The sequence below is a fragment of the Ornithorhynchus anatinus genome, chromosome 4 (assembly GCF_004115215.2).
Source record: "Ornithorhynchus anatinus isolate Pmale09 chromosome 4, mOrnAna1.pri.v4, whole genome shotgun sequence".
Taxonomy (NCBI): Eukaryota; Metazoa; Chordata; class Mammalia; order Monotremata; family Ornithorhynchidae; genus Ornithorhynchus; species Ornithorhynchus anatinus.
In genome coordinates this window covers 51,565,101-51,577,157 of record NC_041731.1, presented here as the reverse complement: position 1 = coordinate 51,577,157, position 12,057 = coordinate 51,565,101, and the positions used below count along the sequence as shown (strand labels likewise).

General features: G+C 41.0%; 1 protein-coding gene across 2 annotated transcripts in view; it reads right to left on the bottom strand.

The window, feature by feature from the left end:
- The window catches only part of WWP1 (WW domain containing E3 ubiquitin protein ligase 1), an 89,434-nt gene that overhangs the window by 40,983 nt on the left and 36,394 nt on the right, over positions 1-12,057 (bottom strand). Inside the window, exons 5-6 of one of the 2 annotated variants that reach the window (XM_029062180.2) lie at positions 461-598; positions 301-367 (exon numbers count right to left, since the gene is read on the bottom strand). In XM_029062180.2, coding sequence (XP_028918013.1) covers positions 301-367; positions 461-598 — 205 coding nt within the window. The remainder of the gene's footprint in view (positions 1-300; positions 368-460; positions 599-12,057) is intronic. The other variant, XM_029062181.2, reaches the window with a different exon arrangement.

Below are 12,057 nucleotides of genomic sequence, written 5' to 3'. Positions count from 1 at the left end.
AGAACTTGGTTCCATCAGTTTTAAGGCAGCATAAAGTCAATTTTTCTCTTGTCAGATATTTGCCTCAGTGGGCTGGTCAGAACCACTATTATTTTTAAACAATTTAAATAGATATGCCTAGAGTCTGTGAAAATGGGCACTTTCACAAACATAAAACATATACCCCATAAAAAAATGCACAAGGATTTTTTACACATGGATTTTTCAACTGCACAAAACTTGGAAGCTAAACTTAACATGACAATTCCCAATTTTAGGAATGTTACATATTATTGCTGAAAATGCTAAAAAAAAAATTACCTGGTTGTAGTTCTCACGGAAATGTCTCTGTTTTCATGTAATGCTTCACCATTCTGCTGTACTTCTACTGAACAACAAGAAACCAATTAAATAGTTGGGTTTTTTTTTCTGCCAACGGAAGCTCAAGAACTTTTAAAAAGAATAGAAAAGTTTAGCTTACTGGTTGCAGCTGAAGTGCAATTTGTTAGACTTTCTTGTTCATCGACCAATCCATCAAGCACAACTGTTAGTTCACCAGTTTGCACTATGCCATTTTTGTTTTCCAAGGAGAGTTTTAATTGCTCTTTCACCCTTTCCACTACAAAAAAAGTATACAAATTAAACACCTTTCAAATTAATTTATAATTTTTTTCAAAAATATTAGTTTAAAATAAATTTAAACTTAACTACAACTGCTAGGTAATAATGATCAATCAAGAACTAGTACTTACTGAGAGACTACTGTATTCAGAGTACTGAACTAAGTACTTTAGATAGTACAAGAGTTAGAAGACGTGATTCCTACCCTCAAACAGTTAGTATTCTATTATAAATTATGATTCTATTTTATATTGTAAATTTCATATTGTAAGTTTTTTGTTTATATTATATATTATAAATAATTTATTTCTATTAATCCCTTTCTCCCTCATAGACTGTAAGCCCATTGTGGGCAGAGACTGTATCTACCAACTCTGTTGTACTGTACTCTCCCAAGCGTGTAGTAAAGTGCTCTGCACAAAACAAGCACTAAGTAAATACCATTGATTGATAGTGAGGCAGACAAAATTATTTACAGAAAGAAGAAGGAAAAAGGGGTCTGTAGATGATAATGCTCTTAAGTACATGGATATGGAATTGACATGTACAGGTAGGGTATAACTGGCACAGGAGGTCTGAGTTGATAGAGACATGGGATATACAATTTGGGAAGAAGCAAAATTAATCACAGAAGGCCTGGAGGGATGAAAATGCCTCAAAAATCAAGGCATTAGGAGTACTAAGTAGGAAGAGGGGCATGAGGCAAAAAAAATAAGAACAAGGCACAGTGAGTAGACTATCTTGAGGAGGAGCTAAGACTGAGAACTCGACTGTAGTGGGAGAGAGAATGAATAAGAAAAAAGGATAGACTGATGGTCTGCCTTGAAACAAACGGTCAGGAGGGTGTTTTTTTTCTGATTATTAATTACAGAATTATCTGAATATTGACAATAATGCTCTGTAATTTAGAAAACTATGGCTCTAAGCTTTCCAAGTAAAACTGATGACTCCAAGCTTTCTAATTTTTAGACTTTTCCATTTGTACAGGAAGAATGGGGGAGGAGAAAGCATTGTATTGTTTTTGAAATAACTAGCTCTATTTCCCCCAAAATTATTTTAAATAGCAAAACTACTTTATCAATATGCAAAATACACAAGGTTAGGCTTATGTTTCTAAAATGTTATTCTACATTTTCTTTTCATAATGTGAATCTGTCTTGGTCCACTTTATCTTCCAGTATCCAAATCCAAACTGTTAAATCCACTCATCCCTTTTTCCCACTCATCCATTCCCCAATCCTCACCCCCTTAACCCTCAATCCCTTTAACACTTTTCCATTTCAGATTTCCCTCCTTGTTCATGCCTTTACCCCTTGTACTCTCCCTGTTAACATACCCATTATCCAGGCAGTAACTGTGACAACTATAAAAGAGTGATGTTAAAATCATTTCTTTTTAAAATGTGCTTTCCTTTCCAAATTCATATAAACTACAACAAAATCATGTGGAAAACAAACTTAATATAAAAATTAAAGGCCCTGACCTTTAATAATTCACTTGTTGCTCCCTCAAGTGTAATAGGGATTTTAACATATTCTTTTAAATCCCAGTGCATACCTTCCCATAAATCATATAGCAAACTCCCTCAGATAAAAAGTCATGATAATGAAATTATCACATACATAAATTTGGGGGAAGAACATGAAGGATGTTTATTATATTTTAAACACTTGAGTGTTTAAACTCAAACATAAATTTAAACATTTATTTATGCTTTTTTATTTATTTATTTTTTATTTATGTTCAAATGTAAACTTGTTACCAATCAATGGTGCTTTTTAAGCACTTACCCTGCACAGAGCACTGTACTAAGTACTGGGACATTACAATACAACAGAGTTGGCAGATCTAATTCCTGCCCTAAAGGAACTAGTACACCTCAAACAGCAAATAGTAATTGGTGGGTTTTTATGATTTTCCCCTCTGCTGAAAGGACATGGACCCTTAGATATAGATGAATTTTTTTTTAAATGGTATTTGCTAAATGCTATGTGCTAGGCACTATACTAAGTGCTGGGGTAGCTAAACTAATCAGGTTGGACACAGTCCATGTCCCATATAGGGCTCACAGTCTTGTCATTTTATAGATGATGTAACTGAGGCACAGACACATTAAGTAAATTGCCCACTGTCACACAGCAAAACAAAGGGCAGAGCTGCATTAGGAAGGACCCTGGTCCTTCTGATTCTCTGGTCTGTGTTCTACCCACTAGGCCAATCTGCTTCCATGCTCAGTGTATGGTAGTCACTGATGGAAAATGACTACCGTATGCCCCTTTGCAGAACCGGAGTTTTCTGGAAGGTTTTGTGGAAGCGCACGCCTCCTAGGGCGCTTCTCCCTGACCAGTGGGAACGATCTGTACTTTTGGCATTGCCGCCCATCTCTGTTCACACTGGCACCTCTATGGAGCTGAATATTTTGGTGGCCAGAGCCAACGCTGGATGCTTAAAAAGACCAGGCATAAAGGTGTCCAATGCCATATCAATGAAGCAGAAGCAGCGTGGCTTAGTGGAAAGAGCACGGGCTTGGGAGTCAGAGGTCATGTGTTCTAATCCCGACTCCGCCACTTGTCAGCTGTGAGACCTTGGGCAAGTCATTTAACTTCTCTGTTCCTCAGTTACCTCATCTGTAAAATGGGGATGAAGACTGTGAGCGCCACGTGGGACAACCTCATTACCTTGTATCTACCCCAGTGCTTATAACAGTGCTTGGCACATAAGTGCTTAACAAATACCAACATTATTATTAGTATAATATCAGTGCCAGATGGGGGACAGATGAGGTGTAAAACCACACTGATGAAACCTAACTGTGAGCACCAATGGTAAGGTGTGTGGACTGTAATCCTCAAATTCACAAAAAAAAAGCTTTAAGAGAAATTCCAGATACACTGCCAATTCTGTCTGCAGCCTTGGCCCAAAGGAACCAGGACAATCTGTTGACTCTCCTTTGCAATCTAGCCTGAAAGCTAAAAATTAGTGTCCCTTTGGGCTGCAAAATAATAATAATGGTATTTGTTAAGCGCTATGTGCCAAATGTACTAAGCTCTGTGGTAGATATGAGATCATCAGTGGGGAAGGTGTCAAGCAATCAAATTTATTGAGCACTTACAGTGTACAGATCACTGGACTAAGTGCTTGGGAGGACACAATATAATAACATTCTCTGCCCACAACAAGCTAACGGTTCTAGGGGGGAGACAGATATTAATAGGTGCCAATATATTACGGATATGTACATAAGTGCTGTGGAGCTGGGAGAGGGGATGAATAAAGGGAGCAAGTCAGGGTGACACAGAAGGAAGTGAAGGAAAAGGAAAAGAGGGCAGAGTCAGGGAAGGCCACTTGGAGGAGATGTGCCTTCAATAAGGCTTTGAAGCAGGGGAAAGTAATTGCCTGTGGGATATGAAGAAGGGGGGCATTCCAGGACAGAGGAAGGGCGTGGGCAAAATAGACAAGATCAAGATACAGTGAGTAAGTTAGCATTAGAGGAGCAAAGTGTGCAGGCTGGGTTGTAGTAGGAGTAACGAGGTGGGTTAGGAGGGGGCAAGAAGTTTCTGCGTGATGCAGAGGTGAATGGGCAACCACTGGAGGTTCTTGAAGAGTGGGGAAACATGGACTGAGCATTTTTAGAGAAAAATGATCTGGACAGCAGAGTGAATTATGGACTGGAGTCAGGAGAGATAGGAAGCAGGGAGGTAAACAAGGAGGCTGGTATGATAATCAAGGAAGGATAGGGTAAATGATTGGATTAACATGGTGTCAGTTTGGAAAGGAAAGGGCAGATTTTGGCAGTGTTATTCAGGTTGAACTGACAGGATTTAGCGATAGATCAAATATGTGGGTTGAATGAGAGAGGAGTCAAGGCTAATGCCAAGGCTACAAGCTTGTTAGGAAGGATGGTGGTGCTGTTTACAGTGATGGGAAAGTCATGGGAAGGATAGGGTTTGGATGGAAAGAGTTGTTTTGGACATGTTAAATTTGAAGTGATGGCAGGATATCCAAGGAAAGATGTCTTGAAGGCAGGAGGAAATGAGAGACTGCAGGAAAGGAGAGAGATTAGGGCTGGAGATGCAGGTTTGGGAATCATCTGCGGAGAAGTGGTACTTGAAGTCATGTGAGTGAATGAGTTCTCCAAGAAAGTGGATGTAGATGAAGAACAGAAGGGAATCCAGAACTGAACTTTGAGGGACACCCACAGATAAAAGGTGGGAGGCAGAGGAGAAGCCTGCAAAAGAGATTGAGAATGAGTGGCCAGAGAGATAGGCGAACCAGGAGGTGACAGTTTCAGTTAAGCCGAGGTTGGACAATGTTTCTAAGAGAAGAGGACAGTCGACAGTGTCAAAGACAGCTGAGGGGTCGAGGAGGATTAGGATGGAGTGGAGGCTGCTGGAATTGGCCAGAAAGAGATCATTTGTTACCTTTGAGAAGGTGGTTTCTGTGGAGTGAAGGGGATGGAAGCCAGAATGGAGAGGGTCAAGGAGAGAATTGGAGAAGAGGAACTTGAGATAACAGATGTAGAGTAGGTAGAGTCTAATGCTAACCTTTCTCATTGTACCGCAAGCTCATTTACCTCACCGCTGATCCCTCACCCATGTCCTGCCTCTGGCCTGGAAAATCTCTCCCTACTCAAATCCGACAATTACTCCTATCCACTTCAAAGCATTATTAAAGGCACTTCTCCTCCAAGAAGGCTTCCCTGACCAAACCCTCCTCTCCTCTTCTCCCACTCCCTTCTATGTCATCCTGACTTGCTCTGTTTATTCATCCCCCCCTCCCCAGCCCACAGTCTTTATGTACATATCTGTAATTTACTTATAGTAATGTCTGTCTCCCTTTCTAAAATGTAAGCTTGTTGTGGGCATGGAATGTGTCTGTTTATTGTTATAGTGTACTCTCCCCAGCACTTAGTACAGTGCTCTGAACAAGGTAAGCATTCAGTAAATGCGATTGAATGACTGGAGTCTACCAACTCGCTTGTACCGTACTCTCCCAAGCACTTAGTACAGTGCTCCATATGCAGTTAATGCTCAATAAATACCATTAATGATGATGATGAGGTTGGAAATGGTCCCTGTCCCACCCTGGACTCACGGTCTAAGTAGGAGGGAGAACAGGTACTGAATCTCCATTTTACAGATGAAGAACCTGGGCCCAGAGAAGTTAAATGATTTGCCCAAGATCATTAAACAGCATGCAAACAGCAGAGCTGACATTAGAACCCAGGTCTCCAGCTCCCAGGCCTGTACTCTTTCCACTAAGCTATGTTGCCTTTCTCCTTAGCCAACACCCTGAGAACCAAAATAGCCCCTGACCCTCCGAACAAGGCCTAGGTGGTTCTCTCTGGGGAATCCTCCCCTCAGCACCCTAGAAGACCTCAACATCATTCATTCATTCTATCATTTTTGAGCACTTACTATGTACAGACACTGTAGAGGTGCTTTTGCTTGAGGAATGTCTACAGGTGTAGTGGATAGAGCTCAGGCCTGGGAATCAGAAAGCCATGGGTTCTAATCCCAGCTCCGCCATTTATCAGCTATGTGACCTTGGGCAAGTCACTTCACTTCTCTGAGCCTCTGTTACCTCATCTGTAAATGGGTATTGAGACTGTGAGCTCCACATGAGACAAGGACTGTGTCCAACTCAATTTGCTTGTATCCACCCCAGTGCTTAGAACAGTGCCTGACACATAGTAAGTGCTTAACAAATACCATTATCATTATTATCTACTACTCTAGTGTTCCCTCCCAAGTGTTTAGTTAAGTGCTCTGAAAATAGTAAATGCTCATTAGATATTGACTGATTGATTCAATTTCCCTGGAGTGACTAGAAAGGGAGCTCTGAAACAACACACTTGTCCAAGGTACGCCATGGAAGCTCATACCCAAGAGGCCTCTTAATCAATCAGTGGTATTCCATCCACTCCATCCTTCTTCCCAGTTTCAGAAACGTGCAGCCCAACTTTCTGCTCTTTCTTCCAGAAAATTTGACAGAAATTATTTTTTCCCAAAACCACTCTCCCCAACTTCAAATTGCTCCTAAAATCACATCTCCCAGCAAGCCTTCCTTGATTAGTCTCCCACACGTCAAGACACTCAAAACCCAAAAGCCACTCCTAGCAGAATATGCATTAAATACCCTTATTACTACTTGAGTACTTATGCATATATTTATACCAATCTTAAGCATTTAGGAATAAGTATACTCTACGTACATTTAATTACTTTTTCTGATTCCTTCTATTTGTAAATACTTTATTATCTCCCTTGTTAGATTGGACGACCCTTAAGGGCAGTGAATATTTCTTGTGCTTGTACTTTTCCAAGGTACAGTACAGAACACTGCACAGTAACTGCTTCATCAATACCATTGCTGTTGCTCTTCTTTGTCTGTAATGATCACCACAAACTATAACAAATAGCCTTTCCTCTGTCTGTATCCCTGGCAACATGAGACAGTCAATATAATAAATCACCTTCACTCTCTTGCAAAATGCTCCAACTCAGCTTCTAAGACACTCTCCCGAATTCTGTCCTTGACCTTCTACACTTTCCTTTAAGCAATTTATCTGGGATAACTAAATAAAAATACCGTTGACCTTGGCCGTGAACCATACCCCTCCAATGGTCACTCTTGAAGGAACACATAAAACACCTCACATCTAGAAATAAAATGCAATGTGAAGTCTTGGTGGCTAGTTTTGTTTGAAAGAAAACTACCCTAACTGCCTCACAGTCAGTCAGCTGTGTAACTCCCATGACAGTTTGGTAACAGGTGCTTTATGCAACCTGGACCACCTAACAGAATGCTGACATGGGTCACATGATGGTTCAAATCCAGGACAGTTATGAGTAAATAGGTTTGAGGACTCTATAATGCATGAGCTTGAACGCTATCCAACTAGGCTCACGGTACTAAAATATTCTTGTCCATTACCGCAGACACGTGAAGGTTAAGCAAGGGAAATCTTTAAGCTGAATGATACCTTCATATCTAAGAGTTAATGTTTCTCCCTGAATACTCACTACCAAAAATTAACTTGGGCAATGGCAAGAATAAAGTTTAGTAGCAATCAAACACTTGCAATCTAGTAGGGAGAGCAGTCACAAAAATATTTACAAATAGGGGGATTAGAGTCAATAACTGAATGTACAAATATAGACTTTCCAAAGAAAGACGGGGAAAAGATTCTTGCTGCTCCTTTCTGCCTGATTTTTTGGTTGTATCTGTCCCTTCAGCTCTTTCCTTTTCCATATTTTACAACTCAGTTCTATATGGTCCCTCCCTGTCCTGTTCTATTTTTAGTTCCTGGGCCAAAAGCCTCCTGCTCAAGCAGGGCCCCACTATTTTCCCAGTCCTGAACTAATATATACTCATATAACATTTTCTGTTCATTTCCCTCAACCTTTCTGAAAATGTCAGGTAGATAAGGTATTGACAGAGTAGAGAAGCTAGACTCGTTTGTGAAATCTCTGAGTGAAGTTTCTAAAATTTTATTAAACATTCAGCTCTACAAAGCTACAAAGCACTTGCAGAAATTATATTTGAGCACTGAAGTGACAGTTTGAGCACCGTAAACCTATTATAGAGTACCCTTTATAAAAAGATAGGTACAAGAATAATAATTTACATCATTAGAATATTTTAAACCACAAAAAAGCAATAAGGCGTTTAAATATAACCTATGATATTCTCCAGGCCTTGTTGGGATATGATAACTTTAAATGATTTATGCTTATGCCCAGAAGCTGAATCGTATCAGGGCAGGCACGGAAATCTAGAAATGGTCCATCAGCGGAAAGCACCTTGCTTCATGATTTGCAAACTGTAAAGTTCATAGAGTGAGATCAAAATAAGCCACATCACATTCTAAAAATATTTCTTAGAATCGTATTTATCTCAGTCAAATTTGCTTTCTATCTTTGGTCTTCACTTCTCCAGGCACAAGAAGCTGTTAACAGTCAGAACTGGATAATATTACTAAAACTCATCTGCTAATTCAGAGGTATTCGAAAATCAAATGTGTTTCAAATCACCCAAGAGGCGTTACCAATTCAGTCCCCTAAAAAGCACCCCTGAAAGTCTCAGAGGTAGACATTCAGGAGTTGCACCACACCAGTGATTTTGCACTACAGGGGCACATACATAAGGAATCTAGATATAATTGTGAACTTCTTTGCGGAGGCAGCCCAGTGCTGTGGACTGATGAGAAGCTCATATAAAACAGAAGATCTCTGGGGAAACCCTATATGTATCCAGAGCTTTTCAGTGGCAACCTAGCACTGAAGGTAATCAGTGAATTCTGCTACTAAGGCAACACTGTCCAATGATGACTGATGAAATGGAAAACAAAAATCAAGAAAGCCAAAAGTATACAAGACTACTGAAGATTGTATGGTAACAACAACGCGAAATCAAGCTTTACGCAAAATTAAAGGCTTATAGAAATGTAGTGCTGGTTAATCAGTGTGGGCTGTAAAGTCTGGGCCTACAAACAGATGCCTGACTTTACTGAGAAGTTCCATCAGTGTCACATATCAAAAGACAAGACAGGGTTGCATGCAAAATAAGCCCCTGGAACAGTCAGGCTAAAAGGATCAAAGCTAAACACATTTCCGCACACTGTGTAGAATGAAAGACAACTGCTTCTGATGAGGTGAAATGGTGCAACTGAAAGCATGGTGCAACAGAAAAAAAAACCAGGATTTAGTAAAATGTAGCTTTAGACAATGTGTCAGGGAGGCACTGTGGCCTAGTGGAAAGAGCACACATCCGGGAGCCAGGAAACCTTGGTCACACCATAACCTCCCTGGATTTCAGTTTCCTCATCTGTAAAATACCTACACTCCCTACCCGGTCAGTTGTGAGCCCTGAGTCTGACATGGCCTGAGTCCAACTGATTATCTACCATAGTGCTTGGTACAGGGCAGTGGGGGAAGTGGTTCTCTCAAGATAAGTTATGAGGCCTAGCTTGAGTAGGGAAGATAGGAAGTTCAGTTTTGGATATGAGGATTGCAGTATTTTTGAGTTGCAGGCAATCAATAGTAATAATGTTGGTATTTGTTAAGTGCTTACTATGTGCAGAGCACTGTTCTAAGAGCTGGGGTAGATACAGGGTAATCAGGTTGTCCCACGTGAGGCTCACAATCTTAATCCCCATTTTACAGATGAGGTAACTGAGGCACAGAGAAGTTAAGTGACTTGCCCATAGTCACACAGCTGACAAGTGGCAGAGTTGGGATACGAACCCATGACATTTGACTCTCAAGCCCATGCTCTTTCCACTGAGCCACGCTAATGAGTACCTACTATATACAGAACACTAATCTAAATCTTTGGGGGAGTACAACAGAATCAGTACACAGGATCCTTGCTCTCCGAAAGTTAACAATCTAGCTGAGGCAATGTACACTAGAATAAATTACAGGTGGAAGGAAGACGAAAAGGGGATTTATACACAAGTTAGTGTTTAAGTGACAGAATACGATATATACAGAAGTCCTATGCGAAACTGTGAACACTTAAATGCCAAGGTTGTGCAGATGTAGTATGAGGGGAAATAAATTGAAGAGATTAGAAATTAGATGACCTGCAGTAGCCCCCACCAATTCAGAGAATGAGACTACAAAGAACCAAGGGTTCGCTCTCTTGTTTTTTGTTCTCTTCTACTAACAAGAAGTACGAGTCAAAAATCAACTAAAAACCAATAAGCACATTTCAATACAACCAGAAACTACACAAAGAACAAGAGAAAGGAGTGTGAATGATTTGGAGAATGGTGGGATCCCATTCTCCATCACGAAACTACGTGTGAATTGGAAATTTAGATCAGGCATGACTCAGGAGATATTGTTCCATATCCATATCTCAGGAGATATTGTTCCATTGTATAGTTAGCTTCAAAAGGCAGAAAGGGTCATAGTGCTAGAAGCCCAAGTTACTTAGGCTGACAATGGAAAGGCTGGAGCAGAAAAGTGCATGGCGAGACACATACACATTAAGGACAGCACTTGGCTGATAGCTGATCGTGAGAACATTTTTCCAAAAGAGGGCCAATAAATCTACATCTCCAGCCCTGATCTTGCTCCCTCTCTGCAGTCTCACATTTCCTCTTGCCTTCAAGACATCTCTAATTAGATGTCCTCCTGTCACCTCAAGGTTAACATGTTCAAAAAAAAAACTCCTTATCCCTCCAAACCCTGTCCAACTCTTGACTTTCCCATCACTGTAGAAGGCACCACCACCCTCCCTGTCCCACAAGCCCGTAACCTTGGTGTTATCCTTGATTATTCTCTCTCAACCTATTCAACCCATCACTAAATCCTGTGGATCCCACTTCACAACAAAAATCTGCCCTTTCCATTCTAGCCAAACTGCTACCACATTAATACAAATCTCTCATCCTATACTGTCTGGATTACATCATCAGGCTCCTTACTGACCTCAAAGCCTCCTACCTCTCTCCATATGCCAGTCCATACTACGCTCTGCTGCCCGGATCATTTTTCTACAGAAATGTTCAAAACATGTCACTCCACTCCTCAAAAAAGCCCAATCATTGCCCATCCACCTCTGCATCGAAGAAAAACATTTCACCATTAATACTAATAATAATAATGTTGGTATTTGTTAAGCGCTCACTATGTGCCAAGCACTGTTCTAAGCGCTGGGGTAGACACAGGGGAATCAAGTTGTCCCACGTGGGGCTCACAGTCTTAATCCCCATTTTACAGATGAGGTAACTGAGGCATCGAGAAGTGAAGTGACTTGCCCAAAGTCACACAGCTGACAAGTGGCTGAGCTGGGATTTGAACCCATGACCTCTGACTCCAAAGCCCGTGCTCTTTCCACTGAGCCATGCTGCTTCTCATTGGCTTCACCATTGGCTTTAAAGCACTCAATCACCTTGCTCCCTCCTACCTCATCTCATTACTCTCCTACTACAACCCAGCCCGCACTACTCCTCTAATTCTAACCTTTTCCCTGTACCTCAATCTCCCCACCATGTCCTGTCTCTGGCCTGGAACACCCTACCCCCTCAAATCAGACAATTACTCTCCCCCCGCTGCCTTCAAAGCCTTATTGAAGGCACATCTCCAGGAGGCCTTTCCTGACTAAGCTCCCCCACTTTTCCTCTTCTCCCACCCCCTTCTGTCTCACCCTGACTTGTTCCCTCTGTTCTTCCTCCCTCTCAGCCCCACGGCATTTATGTACATATCTGTAATTTTTTTTTATATTTATGTCCGTCTCCCCCACTCTAGAGTGTAAATTCATTATGGACAGGGAATGTGTCTGTCTACTGTTATACTGTACTGACCCAAGTGCTTAGTAGAGTGCTCTGCACATGGTAAGTGCTCAATAAATATGATTGAATGAATATTGAATGAACATGGCTTACAGGGAAGTGAGCATCTGAAACCAGTGAGGAAGTATGCTTGAGGATGTGTACATATATAC